Below are 21,419 nucleotides of genomic sequence, written 5' to 3' on the forward strand. Positions count from 1 at the left end.
CGTATATTCTGAAACTAACGAAGATGTTCAAAAACTGAATGTTAACTATTTTAGAAGTTTTTGCCAGTTCTGTAGGTGTATAATAATTCTTTCTGTGATATCATATTGTATTTTCATTTTGTGCGAGTTTCCAATATTTACTTCATTAAAATGAGTCTTTTCCCAATTTAGTGCAATTCTTGATTCGCATAATTTCATCAATTTCATCAATCGGGTATGGTCGAATAGACCATACTATATCTATCTTATATCTATGAATATAGATATAAGAAAGTGAGCAGTGAGTAAGTGAATGGGATGCAATGCAACAAGATTACCTATAGTTTCGAAATTTAAATTCAGGTAAAATTGTGGTCCGTAATAGAAAATAATTTTTTACCTACCTGTGTTTAATATTCTTTGGTTTGGTATACTACTTAGTGTAAGTTTATTAGTAATCATTCTTATTTCGTTTGTAATACAGCGTGTGTTGAATCGTGTGCGAATTATGCAAAATATGTGCGAGTCTAGTGTATCTCAGGAGATGCTCCCGCCCAAATGTAGAAAAATACTATTCTATTGAGACTAAGGAAGTTATTGGGTTGTTCAGAAAGTCATTTCGTTTTTTTTGGGGAACATGAAAGACAGTTTTCGTATAATGAATAAATATTTTATTAAATTATATATTGGCCATTCTGGTCCAACACCTTTTGCCATCTTTCTGGCAGTAACATAATTCCCCTCTCATAAAAGTTTTGGTCCTTGCTGGCAAAAAACTGGTTCAGGTGGTTTTTGACATCTTCATTTGAGGTAAAGGTTTTGCCATCCAAAAAATTTTGCAGGGACCGGAACAAATAGTAGTCCGAAGGCGCCAGATCTGGAGAATATGGTGGATGTTGCAGTACGTCCCATTCAAGCTGTAAAAGTTTTTGGCGAGTGACCAAACTTGTGTGAGGTCTCGCATTATCCTGGTGGAACACTACACCCTTCCTGTTGATTAATTCGGGCCTCTTCTCTTTAAGTGAATCATTCAATTTGTCCAGTTGATGACAATAGACTTCTGAATTAATCGTTGTATTGTCCGGCAAAAGCTCAAAAAAAAACGATTCCTTTGACATCCCACCAAACGGAGAGCATCACCTTTTTTTGGTGAATGTTGGCTTTTGACACGCTTTGAGCCGGTTCATCTTTTCTGCTCCATGACCTCTTGCGTTTAACATTGTTGTATACAACCCATTTTTCGTCCCCAGTAATAATCCGCTTCAAAAATGGATCATTTTCTTGACGTTTGACTAGCGAATCACACACGTCAACGCGACGACACAAATTTCGCTCCGTAAGGATATGGGGCACCCACACATCGAGCTTCGAGGTTAAGCCCATGCCTTTCAAATGGCCATAAACAGTCGAATTCGACAAATTTAATCTCTCACCGATCTCTCGTGTGCTTATTCGCCGATTTGCATCAACTAATGCCTTTATCGCTTCTTTGTCAGCTTCGACCGGCCTTCCAGACCGTGGTGCATCTTCGACATCAAAATTGCCGGATCGAAATTTTGCAAACCAGTTCTGGCACTGGCTTACTGTTAACACGCCTTCTCCATACACATCCGTCAATTTTTTTCTCGCTTGGACAGCATTTTTACCTTTTCTGAAGTAAAAAAGTAAAATATGACGAAAATGCTGCTTATTGCTCTCCATATTTAAAAGGGCACCAACCAAAAACTACTGCGTAGAATTAATAGAACTTTTTCACACACAAGCCTTGCAATATCAGCTCTCAAGACATATAATGGTTATGCGGCTTAAGTGTGAAGTTGGTTTCGAAAAAACGTAATTAAGTCCTCTGACGGGAAAAAACGAAATGACTTTCCGAACAACCTTATACAAACAATGTTTATTTCACTTTATTTGACTCTCATCTCTCTCATCAACTTTAGAAGAAAGGGCCACATTGAAAAAAATTCCAACACCAACTGTATGGAAAATTGTGAATAATCATCCCATTTCAGCGAGTGATCAAGATATAATACGGCGTAAAATTTACCGGTTATACGAGGAACAAATCCTGCCTATATTAGATATCTTAATTAGGAGGCTTGAAAAAGATGAAACCGATGTTAAATGTAACAGAACTACTTTATGAAAGTGTATTCAACACATGGGATTTAGATTTAAAAAAATTGACAAAAGGCAAGTTTTAATGGAATCTTTTAGAATTCGGAAATGGCGACTGGAATATCTAGAAAAAATTAGGATTTACAGAGAACAACAAAGGCCAATTATTTACTTGGATGAAACCTGGTTCGACACTTGTGATACCCCTGAAAAGAGTTGTGTTGACTCAACTGATAAGTGTAAAACAAACGCTCCATCAAAAAGAGGTAAAAGAATAACTATTTTGCATGCTGGCTCTAAAGATGGTTGGATTCCAAATGGACTTTCTGTCTGCGAAAAATATTAAAGACTCTTCTCTGGATTACCATGAAGACACCACCGCTGATTTATTTGAAAGTTGGTTTAAAAACAAACTAGTTCCAAACATTCCTCCTAATCGTCATTGTAATGGACAATGCAAGTTATCACAGTAGATAGTTGACTAAAACCCCTTCCTCATGTGACACAAAAGCAACAATCAAAAACTACATGTATAATAACGGCATTTATTTTCACGAAGATTATGCCAAAAAGCAATTAATTGAGCTTTTACAAAGCTTGAACCTACAAAAGGAATAGGTCTGTGATAATTATGCAAACAATCTAGGGCATACAGTTTTAAGGCTTCTACCTTACCACCGTATATTTAATCCCATTGAACATGTTTGGCACCAACTGATATCTGCCATTCGTCGTAACAATGTTTTTCCCCGTGTTAACTCCAATGTCTTCAAACTTATAGAAACCGATGTTTTTAACATTCCTCCACGAAGTTGGGCAAATTCTGTTAAACATATAGAAAGAGCAGAACAATCGTATATCCATAATATAGAACAATTAATAATTAGAACAGGCGACGATAGCGATAGTGATACTATATACCATGTGAATAATTTTAAGTAATTTAAGTAGGTAATAAAAATAATTTGTAATTTTATTTTAGATTTAAACATAAATACATAAATAAATAAATAAATATTGTTTAGTATCTTTCCTAACAAAACCCCAAATAATTAAATTTACTCCTTGCCCGGGCCTTTCCTTAATTCGTATCAGTTATATCTATGAACAGACTTTATACAAACGAATCACGACTCGTAGTTACTCTTGCCCTTTATCTGTTCACGGTGTCGCATTTCTTGTCCGACCACCACCGTGGCAATAATTTACATCATCGCTTTGAAAACAATGCGACGCCATGCATTGGTATCGACTGGCTGGCGTCGAACGAAGTTATTCAACTTTAAATCAACAGAACTGGTGCTAAAATATGGTATATAAGTTGTTGAATATAATTTACCACACTCACTCTCACGTTTAGCTAGTTTTTTGATGATCTTATCATTAACCATTTTGATGACGGTTGAACGTGCCAGTGTAATTATAACTGCATTTGCATACTAGATCATGTCACCATTAATTGTTATACCCCATATTTGATCTTCTAGAATTACGCAGGAAATTTTTCAAAATATAAAGTCACCGTGTCAATATGTCGCATAATTGCTATTGTTAACATTTGCTTTTTGTCTCCAGTAGGAATGTCATCGAAGGCTATTTCATAATCTACGAAACATACCCAGAAGTTTGTTAAGTGCAAAAAAGCATTGCTGATTAGACGGTAAGCAATGTAGTGTCGAGGTCTCTTTCTTGGACAAATGTACGAATGTACATGTGCGACATTATAATTTATGGACGTTCTTCTAATTCACGTAGTTTTAATTATTTGGTTTAGGATCGTTAAATTTTTCATTTAGAATGTTTAGTTATTTAAGACTTCTTGTTGATCAATTTTATCATAACTTTATTTCTGTCATCCAGTAATGCGTGCAGCAATTCCTTTAAGTATATTCCTGCAACTCCTTTCTTATCGCAAAAGACAGGAAACAAAGTTGATCAAATTTAATCAAATTTCTATAGACTAGCTAGGTATATTAGTCAAGTCAATTTTTTAGTTAGAAGATGAAATTAGGATTTTCCGATACTTTTCCAGGTCATCTCGGTTATTATTTCAATTAGAAGGTCACATTTCACAAAATATTCATGTCTCATTCAGGTTTTGCTGTTAACTAATCAAAACTAGCACACACAGGAACTTTCTACTTTTTACAAAACTTCTGGATTTCTCCTGCGTCGATTTTTGCTGAGTCGAACTTGCTGATGTTTCGCCAATCATCCTGTTTTCTTATTCAGAATTCGACTGAAACTGACTCGCATTTTACTCCGCTTATATATGGTTTGAGGGGGGCGGAGCTAAATGAGGGGCATAAACACCGTCTCGGATGACTGATTCCCATATTGGTGACAGGTAGAGAGATTTCTATAGACTCTCCGATTTTTCGTTGCTACAAGAATTGATTACATGCAAGAATTTTAGTTTTATCGAATAAAACCATATGCCCGTTTTCGTGATTGTGTTCGACAACAGCTGATGAGTTTATTTGTCTTAGTCGTAAGACTGTTTTGTGTTCTTTGAGCCTAGTTGATATTTTTCGACCAGTCTCTCCCGTAAATCTGGTTTTGACGTTATATTTCTTTAGAACTTTTGATATGTAGTCGGTGATGTTTTGAATGTAAGGAAGGACCACAGTGGCCAGTGTAGGATTGCTTTCGGCCTCATTGCTATTGGAAGTTTGTGGTGTTGTTGGAACGCTTAATATCTTTAATTCTGGGATTCAGTGACTCATGCTGAGATAGTTTTCGATAAGGTATCGGTCTGTGTGCGTAGGTTTTCTGTAAACACAATGTTAGGTATGTTTTTCTATTGATAAGAATACCTGCGAATGCAAGGTTATTATTAGTTTCCAACTCGATGGTAAAACGTATGTTAGGGTGTATAGAGTTTAAATGTCGAAGAAAATCTACTAGGGTTTCTTGACCATAAGGCCAAATAACAAATAACAAATAGTCAAGCTCTGAAGAAGCCAACAGGATGCTCGGCGAAACGTAAGCAAGTTCGACTCAGCAAAAACCGACGCAGGAGGAATCCAGAAGTTTTGTAAAAAGTATTACAGTAGCCTGTGGAAGTTTCTTTGAAAAAAAAAGGATCTTTCTATCGATCGAAAGCTAGGTGCCATATACTCTAAATTACTACCTCTTGAAACCACTAAAGTCTTTCCAAAAATTTCCAAAATAAAGAGTGTCTCCTTGTTTGAAATAAATTGTGGTTTGTTATATAAACGTTGGATCAAAAGTAATCCATTTGGGAGAGATCGAGGTACAAATATGGTGGAAAAATGATGTTTTTATTTATTTATATAAAGAAACACTTTCTGCACATTTTTTATTTCAAATGAGTGGAGGCGACTATCTTTATCATTCTTCTTAATTAAATTTAACGAAAAACTCTACGCAATGACATTGAAAAAAAAATTTCGACGGGCTTTTTTACCCCCTGCAATTTTTTCATAAAACTTGCAGATTTCAAATAGAAAATAAAATGTAAAGCATTACATGTCGACAAAAATTATTTTACAAAAATAACTTACTAATGTGGGGATATTAGACACTAAAATATAATTATTGAGATTTTATAGCATAATAATAAGAATTGGCATTTTTAGGTTTTTTTGACCCGATTATTAAGAATTTCTAATTTATTTTTATATATTATTTATATATTTTTTTATCTATCGACTTATGATAACATGATAAATTCTGAGAGCACTGTGTCGGTTTTTGACTTATTTGCAAAAGTTCAAAGATTTTTTCTGATTTTTTTTATCAATATTGACGTGAGCAATAAAAAAACAATATTAATACTAATGCTAATACAATACTCATAAAAAAAATCAAATCAAATCAAATGTTGGAATTGTCCACATATACGTTAATACATTTTATATAGGCAGAATTTTGAGATGAGAAAAACTCCATCCATATCATTTGCCATCTCGACTCGCCCTAACCCTAATTTCCTTTATAATATTCTTTTTACCGACGAAGCTACATTTACAAGACGAGGCATCTTTAATTAGAAAAATAATCATTTGTGGGATTCTTTCCTTGCTCCTTTTGAATTGACCTCGTTATTTAAATTTTCTTCAGCGCCAATTAAACGTATTCCTAGATTTACAGGTCGCCTTAAGAGAAAATATGTGCTTTATGCATGATGGGGCCCCACCACACTTTGCGTTGCCACTACGGCAATATTAACATGAGCACCTTGCTCATGGGGGATTGGCCGTGGAAGTGGTCACAAAAGAGTGCACACTTAAACCCTCTGGACTTCTGAATATGTATACTTAAAAGATTTGGTCTACGCTAAAGTAATTCTTTGCATGAGTTGCGGTTGAAAATTTAAGAGAGTGTATTGTAAAATACATTGAGGTAGATGGTGTACAATTGCATCATTCGATTTGATGTTTTGTTTTATTACTAGAGCCAAATATTGGTTTTATATTGCTTTCCGTTACTTTTCGTCTTTCAAGTAATTATAAAAAAAATTAGAAAAAATACGTTCAACTTTTTAAATGCAAATAAGACAAAATTCAACACATATTTCATAATAGTACATATCTAAATAATGCGGTGAAACTAGGCGCCTTCCACATAGGAGCAACGCTCAAATAAGTTCAAATAAGTTACAAATTGTCATGTCAAAAAAACTGAAACTGCCAATTTTTATTACTATAAACAAGAGATATTTTGGTGTACAGTGTCTCCAGTTTTTTTTCTCATTTTTATGAATTGTGGGCAATAAACAAATTTTAAATAATATTGTTTTGTATTTTAGTACGCCAACCTTTGTTTCACATATGTACCAGAAACGACAAATATATTTCTTTATAATAAATTGAGATCAAAGAACTAAAACGCTTTTTTAGACCCCAATATTTTAAATTAAAAGTGCACCGATAAAGACTGTAGCTCAGCTACCAGCTTAGATGCTATAATTGTTATCTAGTCATCTTCTAATTTTTTTTTTCATCAATGTTAGTTTTGATTTCAATGTCAATCCCAAGGTCGTTTATTCCACCTATATTCCTTGCTCACGATTAAAACAACTCATTAATACCCAATGCAGTATGTTAATTTGCATGGAAGATTGAGCCTAAAATCAATTATACATGCAAAGTAGAGAAATAAGCAATACGATGCCACCGAAGAGACCAGCTCGAACCAGCAACACCCAGTATACCTGAATCATTATTCTTCAGGCAGGAAAGATTTCTTTAAGAATTGCGTCACGCGTTACCAGTTTTATCGGTGCCCGGTGAAAATCAAAAGAGCCGTCAGCTTATTGAGACATTATCCTTGCTGAAGGAAAAAACATAAAAGAACCATAATTTAAATTTCAGTGGCGTGCGCGCACAATATTCTACGTGTCTAGGAACGCTTTGCTACTTTTTTGGCTTGACGTAAATATTTTTTGAAGCTTCGGATTTTGTACAAATGAAATCTTGAACACGGTAGTAGGTTAACTAATTTGAACCGCTCCAAAGAAAATTTATTGTTGTCAGGATGCATTCACGCAACAATTGAATTAACAGTTTGGAAAAACAAAAGGTAGGATTCCGCAATTTTGTTTTATTTAGAGTAGAAAAGACTTTTTATTAAATTAAACGTCCAATGAAATATTTAGATGTAAAAGCGAATTGAAAATGAAACTTCAAAAATTGTAACTGCTGCTGGGTCCGTTTCGGAAACGGTTCTATCAAATAAAAAAGCGGCCGTGTGACTTCTTTAACACTATAACAACGCAGACTCCCCATGTATAATTTTCGAAATAATAGAGGTCTCGAACCTTACAACTCAACGTTTTCTATGTGTAGGTAGTTAGAACCCCGCTGCTTTACTGACGCCACATTCCGCCTGTACATCTGACAAGATGTCTTTATTGTTAATGTCAGAACTGGTTTTCTGAGAATTTAGTATTCGAATTGATGAGATTGAGGCTTCACTTTTGATAGGGAAGTTTGTTAACACTTGCCCTGGTGGATTTGATTAGAATGAATCCATTGGCTTTACTTTAAATTCATACCTACGAACCTATAGAAAATAGGTGTTAGTTTTTATCTACTTTTAATAATAGATCGGGTCTATAGAGAACATATTTTCGAGATAATTGCCTGTTAAAGAATTCATGCAAAACGTTTAAAGTAGACAAACTATTCCAAAATTTAAAGCAGAATTAGCGAAAGTTAATTTACGTTTTCGTTACGTTCGTTAATAAAGCACATCCAGTTTCCTCTATTACTAGAGTAATGAAGAGGTAGAAATTTCTAGGAATATAAACATAAGGCATTTAAATTTCGTAAAACTCAACAACGAAGTGTAGAACAATGTCAAAGGAGGATGCAGTTTTCTTTAAATTTTTGAAATATACATAATGAGAATAACAATTTTTTGAAAATAATTTTATGGACTGATGAAACTCCGTTCACTACAAGAAAGGGTTGTAATAGACAAAATACACGATATTGGTCTTTGAATAATCCTAGACAAATAAAAATCCAGGGGTACCAATCAATTAATATATGGTGTGGTGTCATGGGCATATTTTGGGTCCGATATTTATAGAGCAAAAGTAAACTGGACATCATTATTTGCAACTCTTAGAGTACCAAATAGAACAATGGCGAAACTATGGATTTTCCAGCTAACAGCGCCGACTTAACTTTTTTTTTGGGACATATAAAAAATCACGTGCACAAAACTCCTTGTAATAATGTCGTCGAACTTCGGTAAAGGATTTCAGAGGCAATCAATAAAAAATTAGAGTGTATGACAAATGTTATCAGGAAATTTAGATTTAGAATAGTTAAAGAATTTTTTACTTTAGTGTGTCTTGTCATTTTTAGTGTTTTTGTTCTACTTTAATTATTATTGTTGTTGCAGTCATTCACGGCACACTTTGAAATTATACAAAAATTTCCTATTATTGGAATATTAGGCAAACATCACTTTTTCATTAATTTTAAATTAAGTAAATTTTCTACAGAAATAAAAATTGTAATTCATTATGCAGGAAAATAATTGAATATCTCATTTCCGCATAAGTAGGAAAACGCATTTGCTAAAAATAGAACACCAGCCATATTTTTTACTCTAATAATAATAATAATAATGGATTAGAATATAAAGCATTTCTCTAAATGCGTGGAAGTTACTTATAACCTATATAATATTTAATTCTCCACATTTAATATTAGTTACATAAAAAACTTTCTTTTTGACAGCAGAACATATTCAGACGGATACCGCCAACTTTCGGTTAATTAATTGGACTAAAAAATATAGGGGGTATTAGCCATATTAATCAGTATGAAAAATACTTCTAAATTGCTGATCTAACCGATTATGTATCCTTAACAATTAAATGCTTATACAATTTGGTACACCGTGTATAAGTAAATATTAAATTTCGACAAAGTTTCTTTTAAAATCTTCGACCAGCTTATTTTTGGTTGTTCTTAAACTAGATAACTAATGAATTTCAATTTTAATAACGGCGGAGGCGCCGGGAATATTCCACCAATTACGTACTTCTATCATTTGATTATATTTGTTATACTATAAATATTTTAAAATAAAAATAACAATCTAGCGAATCTAATAACCTTTTCTTTGTTAATAAAGGAAACACCAAAACAAGTTTTTTACTTTTTTATTTACATATGCTCTAAACTAAAAGCGATTCGTTCGATTATTGTTCACGCGTTTACATGCGCAATTGTTACTTTGTTGTAACCATACCAAATAATTTATAGACAGTTGAACATAGGTACACTTATCACATTTACATTGCAAATTGGAACGAAATTCCAAATTGAAAAAGAGAATAACAATATTTTAATAAATTAACAACAAAATTTAAACTAAAATTACAATGCTATTAGATAATATACTGGCCGTAAGGACAGTAAAATTTAAAGTGTCTTAGGATCTTCACACACAGACTTGCACTTTACTCTATTTCTTTCTAGGTCTGGGTATTTTTTAACCAAATACTGCCACAAAATATCTACATCCAAATAGAAAACTGCGGAATTGATGAAAGCATTTTTTTCATGTTGACTTCAAAAGTACAGAGCCTGTATATATCTAATAGCTATCTGATTTAAATGCATAGGGATTTCAAGTTACCTAGGTTGAAAATATATCAAAACCTTAGCCTTGAACAACTAAAATATTTTCACAGCAAATATTACTTTTTCTTTGGAGGAACCAACTCGAACTTCCATATTTTATTTGGTCCAATTTCGGCTACATAAAGAGCAGATCCGTTCGCACATACAGCAATATCATGTGGATTATTGAAACTCTACAATATACTGTAATAATACGAAATAAAATTGAAATATGTATATATTTTACCCCATGGTCAGGTGCCCAATGATCCAAAACGGCTTCTGTCTCAGGGTCAATCGTCATGCCCTGGATTGGCAACATTGAGTTTGTGTATCCATTTACAGCATAAATAAGTTTCCCTGCAATTAAATATATATCTATCAATTGCCTGAAGTTGCTTCTATGCCTACCACAGATAAATTGCAATTATTAACATCAAATGCTTCTAATTGAAATCATGTAAAATTTAACTCGACTGACGAAATATTAAGATTTTATATTTTAAATGTTAATTTAAAAAATAATGTGAAACCACAACTATAGGTTGTTTGTTGCTGGTAGGTTATTTGGACATCTATGACAAAATCTTTATACATTTTCCAGGAATGCTACAAACAAGAAGCTTCATTTATAGATGCATTAAGATGAATAATCGATAAATTAAAAATTACCCCATTGCATAATTCTATACTTATCTATGGTCCGCCCTTAGGTTTAATTTTTTGGACTTTTAACTTTACTGCTGGCAATGGTAAATCCGGGAATTAGGCAACAAAAACTTGGCAGGTATGTAAATTTTACCTTTTGCAGCAACTCCAAAAACTCTTCCCATATCAGGTTGCTGAATTGTCAATGCCGGCTCCTTCTTGCCCTGAAGACTATAAAGCCCTGCTCTGGGACAAACCACTCTCATATTTTCCCTGTCGGCAATGCAAAGTCTATCGATTGACTCCACCAAGGCCAAAGAGTGAGGAACTTGCAGCGATAAGAAATCTACGAGTTTTAAAGAACTTTTGACAGCAACAAAACATCTTAATAATTATAGGATATTATTTTTATGCCACAAGTTTGATACTTTGAAGTGCAAACACATTTGTAACAATAATACCACCTTTACTATCAAAAATACACCTAGAACCAGTTGAAATCCCCAGTCATGACTTAATATCAAAATAAAATAGATATCTTTAGTAATTCAAAAGCATTATTTGCAAAATTATTACAAAATTTATTGCAGAATGTTACCAGTCTCATAGATTTTTTTTAACTAGCGGATCTCTTTCGGGAGAAATAAGTTGGGAGTAATATTTTAAGTAGTGGTACTTAATTTTTAAGTAAGTTTAATAAGTTAATTGCAACTTGTTATTGGCTGTTAATTGCGGTTAGAATAACTCACAAAGTAGCATTAGTTTTATACTAATCATGCTTATTCAAGTTCATTATATGAGAAAGAAAAACGTTTGAATACAAAAGTTTTAGAGTTTCATCTCTCATATCTTTTGGCAGTTTCAAAATAAACAAATGACTATCGCAAACATAAAAAAAAAACAAATATATGCCACTTTTGAATTAGTATAGTTTTTAAAAATTCTTTAAAGATAAAAAGAAAACGAACATTTACCATCAGCCTTATTACATAAATACATCTGATGTTGATTTTTTAATATACATCATAATAATATAATTTGTTTTAAATTAATTATTTTTAGCATTCACGATCCATCCAAATTTTGAAGTCAAAGTTAACCTGAAGGTCGACTATATCAAGTGACGGTGTGATAGCTCTGATACTACAATTTCTGAGTCTTTATTAATCTGTAACCTGCAAACTTATGGGAATGTGACGTTAATTACTCTCTAAGTGTAGTGAAAATTGTCAAAATTAAATAAAGTGCAATTAAAGTTAATTTTAACAACATAAGAACTACTTTTGGTGCTTACCAGGTGGATTTGGTATGACTCTTAGCAATTCTCCTGCGGCGTTATATTTTAAGATTCTCGTATTACAATATCCATCCGCGATAAATATCTCTCCTGTGCTGGCCACAGCAATGGACGAGGGCTTACAAAGGTGTTTGGTATCTGATCCTGGAGTAAATTTTTCACCAAATGTTAGGGTGGGCTGAAGTTCACCCGGTTTAAACTAACAAATTCAATAAAACTTGTAAATTACAAAATAAACTGCACTGCACCGCTAAACAAAAATTACGAATTTTTGTTAACCAGCTTCGGATTTCTAACCGTTTATATTATTTTGTTGCAGCAAATGTTGCATCTCTGCAATTTGTTAGCTTTCGAAATGCAGGGTAATGGATTTTTATTTTCCTAACGCTTTTTATCTTAACCGTTGGAGTAGATATTTTTTTTAAAAATGGCACTCCCCTGGAGTTTCTATAAGTCTTTTTATGGTTATTTTATTATAATTAACGCACTTGCATAATAAAAAGGCGCTGGAAATGTTTTATTTGCAAACAATTTTGGTGATAAATTACTTTTTAAGTGCCACTTATTTTTAGATTAACATGAATTTGCCCATGCATTCATGAAAAAATAAAAAACATCCAAGAGAACTATGAATGGCGGGAATTTGATGAAATGTTATTTTTTGGCATAATATTTTAAGATTGGTAACAATTTCGAGTACTACCTTGAAGGCTTGATGCAATGCAACATCGGTTAACCATAAATTATCGTGCTTATCGAGTGTTATGCCGTGGGGCATGTAGAACATATCGGAGCCCCATTTTCCCAAAACTTTGCCAGTTTGTGGATCCAAGGTGAGCACCGTATGGTCTTTTATTGGACCCAAATGACCTTGTTGGTAATGGTGGGTTGAATTGAATGAACTGAAATAAAAAATTCACAGCTCAAATACTATTTAGAAACATTTTGAGCAAGGGGCAACTTGATTGACAATTTTTGCTATACATAAAACGGTAATTTGAAATTCTTGAATTATTACGAAAATGAATTGCTTTGACTGTCCCTTCAGTGTATATAGATATGAGCGTTTGAATAAGAAGTGTCTGCTTGATTATAAGATTATAACATAGTTATAATACAAGATCGGCAGATATGAACGACGTAGTGCATGGACTTAATTAACCGAAAAATCACGTCATTATATGTGCACCAAATTGTTTAAGTGTTTCTCAATAAGTTTGAAAAATGTTAGTTCGAAAAAATTGAAATTGAAATTCTAAGAAAACTGTTAATAGATTTTTAACGTTATTTCATGTCGTGTTTTATTGTATCATTATTTGAAAGAAAACATTTGTTTATTTATTATTATTATTTCTCTCCATCAGAACTTTAAGTACCACCGAAATCTTCAATAGCACCGTTTAATATCCTGTGACAAGCATATTCAGGCTTTTTTTATATTGACTCTTATCCCTAGAGTAATGCACTAATGATAACAGCTATTTTTAGTCCTTAGTTTTATCAGTCTGCAAGTATTAACTATAATTACCATTGACGACAAATAAGTTTTAAAAACATATTTTTCTAAATTAATGGTAAAATTCATGCTTGTATTTTTTGATACTTACTACTGATCCCATGATCGGTCGGCTCTGTGAAAAATCACTGGCTGCAGAGCTGAATTAACGGAAACTCCAGAAACTTGACCCAAATTTAAGTGTTCTTGAGGCCAATTTCTGACAACCCTAGGAACATCTGGTTTGTCAATAGGCTCTTCAAACGATTCTTCGGATTGAGATCCCTGTCAAAAATTATTGCAAAGATATATACGGTTTACAAAAAAAAAGTTACAAACAAAATACTACTTTTTAAGGAACTTTTTAAAAGAGAGAAAAGAATTAGAAAAACATGCTAACATTATAATTTTATTACATTAATATAAACTTGGCATATAAAAGGTGATGCAAAAAGAGCTTTTCTATCAACTTTTTTAAATGTGCTACGCGGTTGCTTAAATCTAAATTGCGTAATAAATTTCTTTTCCAAAAATCACCCTTTTATAGCGGTATGAAGAACATATGGGAAACTATTAATGAATTCTGATCCTTTCGAACCCTCTCAACACTCTCAATCAATGCCCCAGAATGGTATTATGAAAACTGAATTGGTAGAGAACCAGGAAGTTCCATAATAGTCTTTTGTATTTCTCTATTGGTAGGTAGTGCCCATGTGGATATGATATATGCTTTAAAGGTGCAGTAATTTATATTTAACTATTTTTCAAAAATTGAACGCTTATCGAGATAGGGAAAGAGAAGCTTGCTTAACAGAAGTTTAATGCGTCTTATTATATGATTTAATAGTAAATAGATAGAGGAAGCAGGCAGATATTTATGGAATTTTTTGATTTTAAATAAACTCCGAACTAACTAGAAATAATCGAGATCCAAAATATAGCACCCTGTATATTGAGTCAGTCTTGAATAATTTATGAATTTGAATAATGAATTGATCAAATTGTTGAACATTTATTTGTTATCTTAATAAACTGCAAAATTGGAAACAAAAATAATATACAAATTTCAAATATACTTTAGAAGGTCGTCTACAAAAAGTAGTCGTGAATCGAATAAAAAATATTCCGGGTTAAATATGACAAGCATTTTTAGTTTGCTGCAACTATAAAACACTCAATTTGAAAGTCATTTGAATTTTATTCACGGAATATCGCAATTTATCGAAAAGTAAGACCTTAAAATAGCTTCGAAATTATAGATCCATGTACATAAATAATTCGACCCTGTTCATTAAAATCGAATAAATTAGTACACTCAGATGCTAAAGAGCTCGGCAAACAATGATGAAGTACTCATTAATCCTGGCTGTGTGATACGTAAACACCACGGTGTATATTATATCTGGGAAAAACAGTGTTATCTCGTGACAACATATAACTCTTTTATATGGAATTTATCGTCAAATATCGAACAGTGCGTCTTTTGATTAGATTGATGTGTATTCCAATCCATTGTAACATCCCGCGTGAAAACTATTCACTCACTTCACAACTTCATACACACTTCCACAGTGTGTTATTTATTTCGTGTCAGAATTTTATATTTATTTTTGGTTTTCCTCATATTATCCTAAATAACGCCGGTTACTCAACGAATATGAGTTGCAGTTTTTTTGACACGAGAAATTTGTTTTTAAATTTAGCTATTATTTGTTGGCGGCGCTACCCAGATGTTTTTTGAATTTTCAAAGGCCATGACCTTTTGTACGACCCTGTATCAAAAATATTTCAAAATGTTCCTCTTATTAAAAGTAGTTTAAAAAAAACACATTCATTACTATTTAGAAAACTTTAGCGACTTCTAACAAGAAGACGTTTTCAAATGAAAATGATTAAGGAGTTTTTTTTTAAATATATTATACCGAACTTTTGAAAGTGAAAAAGACCTGTAGGTAAATTCACATTTGCAAAAAATCACTCGTTTAATTTGTCGTCTTAGAACCGATCACCGCTATTCAAGTTACAACTCAGGGACACAATGCACATTAATTTTAAAATACACATTTCTCATTATTCAGAAATCGCTATTAGGGAAATTAATGCATAAAAAACGTGAAAAATCACCCTGTGAAATATCACCCTTTATACAAAAATGTGTGAGCGTTTCGCCGTCGTTGTTATTTTAATAAAGACGTAATGAAAATATTTGCATTTTGACTTACCGCATCGCTTTTAAGCAAAATGATAATAACCAAAACGAAAAACGTCACAGTACATGCCGCTATTACATGTTCCCGCTTAACATTCATTCTCCGACATCACCCTAACTACGGTAAAGTAATTACTACTTTGGCGGCTTTGAAAAAATTATTATAAACATTTCAACGGCAAACTCAGAGTGTAACGTGAAAGTTGTCGAGCAAGTCCTGCCGTGGTACGCCACGCGATTTAAATGATTTCGGTACCATTTGCAATATGGAATACGCGTGGTGCGCTGAACGATAGACACGGGAACGTTCGTAGAGGGAGATGCAGGTTCGGTACGATCCAACAGAGGCGGACAATGAACCTTGGGAACCCCGATCACAAAGTATTTGTCTGAGTGACGAACTAACATTGGCTAGACCATTCTGCGTGACATTGTGGTTTTCTGCAATTGGGTCCATAAATTGTCGTGCACCACGTTTGCCAGGGCCTAAACCTAAACCTCATCGCATCGTCAATTCGTTCAATCAACAACATGCGGTGCCGGTTCCAGTTAAATCTTGAGTAATTCAAAATTTAAAAAATAATAATGAACTAAACCTAAAAATACATATGGATCTAATTGACAATTCATTCATTCCGTCACGATTTTGTTCGACACAAGCCGAGCGAGTGCTTAATAAACGAGTGACTAAAGGAGATTAGCAAGCTGTTTCATACTATACTTTCTCTGGGTAAATTTTTGCAAAAGATCACTGAGTAACATACGACGCCACCGTCGGAATGTCAAATCTACCGATCACTTGCAAACTTGTGACTAAAATACTGAAAATGTAATTCGTGACAGTCGGTAAAGAAGCTGACCTCTTAAAGCGACAGTTTCTGCACGCTTTGATAAGTGCATAATTGGTAATTTTGCAGTAGAGAGTAGAAAAAGTGGAATTGTTTTCTTTTGCTACACACCCAATAAACACGAATTTCGAAACCTGAATTTGAAACCACTTCTTTGTTTGGAGCAGAAAACAGCTGAAAGGAAAATCCCTAATGCAAGTAAAATTCATCAATTCCAATGTTATGATACTGAACTTTGCAAAAAAAAATTATTTGGAATGGTCAACGGTTGATTTAAAATATCTTTTTCTACTCCCGTCTGTAAAATGCCCAATTACACATCTGTCTAGCGTGCGGCAGGCGTCATTCTACCACGTCAGTTTCGTTTTCCATCGGATCCGAGCGATTTCGGACATTTCCGGGATTTTACCGCATGTTTTAGGCGATATTCCGCACGTCTTGAATTTTAACGTTTGTCAATTCTGACGGTTTTGCGAAAATGTACCCAAAAACTAACGGTCGTAGGAAAAGTATAGTATGCAACAGGTTCGGTAAAATTTTTAAGTCACTCGTCACCCGTCTGTAAAATACCTAATTGCACACCGATCTAGCGTGCGGGAAGCGTCACTTTACCACGTCAGTTTCGGAGATTTTACCGTATGACGTGAATTTTAACGTTTGTCAATTCTGAAGGTCATGTCAGTGAGTGTATTCGTATTGTTTAGCAAAAATATACCCAAAAACTAACGGTCTTAGTATGCAACACGTGTGCTAAAATTTTAAGTCACTCGTTTATTAAACACTCAAATGCCGTTTACCACACTTGTTGCATAGTATACTATTTTTTACATGGTAAGGTTAAAATTTCTTTAGGAAATTCAATGAGTTACTGTAATTCTAAACAAAGAGTGGTTATTTTTTAGGAGAATACCAAATTGAGTTTAGCCAATAAGGCTTTAGCATTTACCATTTATGTCTAAATGTAGTTTACATTTTTTAAGAAAAAAACGTTATTGTGTTCGAAAATTGCTTTTTAAAAACATGGAGCAGGTGAGAAAATGTAAATAAATGTTTTAAAACTTAGGAGCACTGTATATGTTCGTCCCAAACAATTAAATACATGGGTTTTTTTATAGCAAACAAAAACGTTTAATTTGAAAATTGTTCCCATGAAGGGAAGATCGATCAACCAACACCTACCAAAATTATTTTTCTAATTATAAATTAACACTGTTGCAACCACAATATGCTGGAGATTATAAGAGATAACTAAAAAAGTATAATACCCTTATTAAGAAAGAGGACATATTTACATAAGATTACCGGTTTCAAACAGTGAAGTTTTCGTTTGAACAATAGCGTTTTATAATAAGGTAGCAGAAGGAATTGTCTTGTTCACCTCCCCAGATGATTCCATTATTTAAGATTCATTCTGCCAGTACAAAATAAGAATGCAAGCAAGATGTTGCGTAAACATCATAAATGCTTCGAATTTTTGAAAAACGGTCCCTAAATGGATTTTCTTTTCTCCTGCATTTTAAAAAACAAAGAAGACTCTGATGATGATGATGATGATGATGCGTCTTCCTGTTAAAGCTCAAACTTACCCGATTCGTAATCGCGGACCCTTGTTGCAGAGACAATAATTGTTTGACTTCGTCGTATAATCCTGCTGCATTTTCGAAATCATTCGGATACGCAAAATTCTGAATCACCAAACACTGTCCGATCAGAAAACAAGTAAATAGACGAACAATTGTAGGGGCCATGGCCAGCACTGTTCGCTGTTTTTACAAGATCGATAAGAAGAATTCGGATTTCGTTGACGCGCATGGAGAACTTGGTTAGAAGTGTCACGCGCCAGTGGTAGAGTTTCGCCACAAGATTATTTCCGCAATAGCGATTTTTTTTAATGTTGAACAAATTGCAAGCTGATAACAATATAGAACGTAAATAATTTCTTGTACTACGGTGATCGCCGCCTACGACGTTGTCAAATAGGAAAGTATTGCGTTTTCTTTTTAACTTGACTTCGACCTCTATGTTCGAACATCAATGACACGAGCTGTGATATGCTACTTTTATCAGATTTCTGTGAAAACTTTTCATATATTTGGTGTTATTTTTATACAACTCAGGTAACATAACAATTAAACCGAAAAATATAGTTTTTGCCATTTTCTGAATCGGATAAAAGCCTTAGGTTACACCGAATGTTGACTATGATTATCTGAAACTAATTACCTTATCGAGAAAACCCGAAAACCGTTATTTGATTTGCTTCTGCTGCCATAAGTAATTTTATATACGGACAATGATTGGAGACTACTTATCTTTACCATATCCAGAAGGTACAAAACTCTTGTCTAAAGTTAATTTGTCGAGTGAGAAGAAGAGGTCACATCTCCCCTTACCTTACTCGGGGTGGCTTAAAATACTTATCTTTTTAGAAAAATAACCTTTAAAAATGGCTACCGAATATTAACGGCACTTATAAGATTAAATCCTTTTATTATCGCATTCCCCACCAGCCCACAATGGGCAGTGTGGTAGAACGTAAATGACCGTCACAAAAATACTGTTTGAATTTGTGGAAGAACTTGAAAAAGTTAACAACGAGACGGGCCTGAAGATGGTGTGGCCAAAAAACATATACAATATATAACAGATATTAAAAGTATATAAATACGCCGTACAACTTGAAGATATTTTCTGTGACCATGTAATTCCCCTGTTCATTCACCCTATTGATGGGAGATTTTAAGATATGAATATAGAAAAAGAAATGAGAAAATTGACAGATTTATTAGTTTCCTACAAGAAAACGACCTTCATTCTATAAGTTTAAACCAAAAAACCGCAAACAAAAGTTGACCTGGATTATCCCAGACGATGAATGAATTAGTTTTAATTAGCTTCCACTGAAAAGTCCAGGATGTAACAGAAATAAACAGTTATTATGGACAGTGATCATAACATGATATTATTTAAGTTAGTTAAGTTGAGGTAAAATAATAAGAATTGGACTACCCCAAAAGTACAGAAAAATTCCAAAATGAACTAGATAATCGTCTAGGTCAACAAAAAGCTAAGGCAATAGAAAATGAGAACACAAACGAGCTAAATGCGAACATACTAAATTCTTTAAACAGGATAGAATAAAACAATTGCTCAAAAATAAGAATATGCGATGCAAAACTTCGTGACAAAAGCAAAGGTATGATGAGGGGGAGAAAAGAACTACAGGATAAACACGATACCAAGCTTCCAAGAATGATATATCTTAAGAAAAATATAGCCAAAGCTATCAGAAACGAAATCCGAACGTCCAACACAGAAGTCATTGCAATTAAAGAGAATAGAAGCTTGGAGGTACTGAGACAGAAACTCTCCAAAGAAAAGAAACAGTTCTGTAAATTGCGCATCAAGGACCGCTTAATAACCACTGACAAGAGAGAAATCCCGAAAATATTAGACGAATTCTAGAGAGAATGGACCAAATGCAGAGGGAATTATTGTTGATCCAAACCCTAAAGTTATACCAGTGCTCAGAGGATATCTGAGCCATTACAAAAGACGTTATGCGATATGAAAAATAATAAAATCGCCGAGGAAGACGTAATGGTCATTAATGACCTATAAATGCGATGCTACTACAAAGTCTAATAATAAGTCTTCAGTGATAGAAATGTTTAGTAAACATTCTCATATTAATACAAAATTCTAAAGTCTAATAATAAGTCTTAAGTCTTCAGTGATAGAAATGTTTAGTAAACATTCTCATATTAATACAAAATTATTACAGATTATGTGCGAAACTGCACCTCTGCCAACGAAAAGAACAGACTGGCTTTCAGTCAGAGTTCGGCACCAACGACAATGTGCAAGTGTTGAAGAATCTTATAGAAAAGTCGATCGAATACAAAAAACCACTCATTTAAATATTCGTTAGAATGCGGGACAATACAAACAAATTCAGGGTAAACAGGGGAGTTGCCAGATTGAGATTAGTTTGCCAAAACTATTCACGAATCTGCTTGAGTATATGTTTAAATCTGTATGTTTCAAAAGTTTTGGTATCAACATAAACAGTGAAGACATCACACACTTAAGATTTGCAGATGACATGATACTGGTAGTACACTGAATTGACGCAATATCCATGATGTTCCTACATAGACTGCCTCACATAGCGTGGCAGACTAATGTGTCAAAAACACGGCTCGTGACTAACCCATTCTTGGTGCGTGAATGTTATTCAGCTTGAGGAGACCTTTAACACCTAAGTCACGAGAGCCGTATAAGTAGAGCTAATCAAACACACGAACTGCTTAGGCGAATATTGCTTTAAGCACATATTCAAATCTAATATGTCGGATCTGCTTAAAACTCATTGTGTTTTACGGTGCTGCGACCTGACAGTAACCAAAAAAGTTGTACAGAAAATCAATCAATGCTAAGACTGACCTCAGATATATTATAAAACGTCGAAATTCGTAGACGAACTGGACACAGTAGAGAAAATAACAGCCCTAAAGTAGAATTGGGCAGGGCATATTGCAACAGATGAACTAAACGTATCGTGAACTAGCGGTCTAGGCAAGAGGGTTATAAGAAGTCCGATAATAATATGAACGTGTTCGGACAGATTGCAATCACCAGTATCAGCTGAATTATGGTACCAACACATCAACACACAATTTAAATCTAAGAGGAAAAAATCGATTTGTAAACC

General features: G+C 33.7%; 1 protein-coding gene across 2 annotated transcripts; it reads right to left on the reverse strand.

Annotated features, from left to right (window-relative positions):
* Positions 1–9,735: 9,735 nt before the first annotated feature.
* On the reverse strand, positions 9,736–18,485 carry LOC132706244 (peptidyl-alpha-hydroxyglycine alpha-amidating lyase 2-like). Of its 2 annotated transcripts, none has more exons than XM_060677463.1 (7): positions 18,292–18,485; positions 13,761–13,933; positions 12,857–13,055; positions 12,151–12,352; positions 11,011–11,202; positions 10,456–10,568; positions 9,736–10,402 (listed from the first exon to the last, which is right to left on the reverse strand). In XM_060677463.1, exons 1-7 carry the CDS (start codon positions 18,451–18,453, stop codon positions 10,286–10,288), a joined length of 1,158 nt encoding a protein of 385 aa, XP_060533446.1. In that variant the 5' UTR covers positions 18,454–18,485; the 3' UTR covers positions 9,736–10,285. The 2 variants fall into 2 exon arrangements, with proteins under 2 accessions (XP_060533446.1, XP_060533454.1); XM_060677471.1 differs by lacking the exon at positions 18,292–18,485 and adding an exon at positions 15,871–16,109.
* Positions 18,486–21,419: the final 2,934 nt, after the last annotated feature.

This window comes from Cylas formicarius, unplaced genomic scaffold (genome assembly GCF_029955315.1).
Source record: "Cylas formicarius isolate icCylForm1 unplaced genomic scaffold, icCylForm1.1 PGA_scaffold_10__41_contigs__length_53128322, whole genome shotgun sequence".
Lineage (NCBI taxonomy): Eukaryota > Metazoa > Arthropoda > Insecta > Coleoptera > Brentidae > Cylas > Cylas formicarius.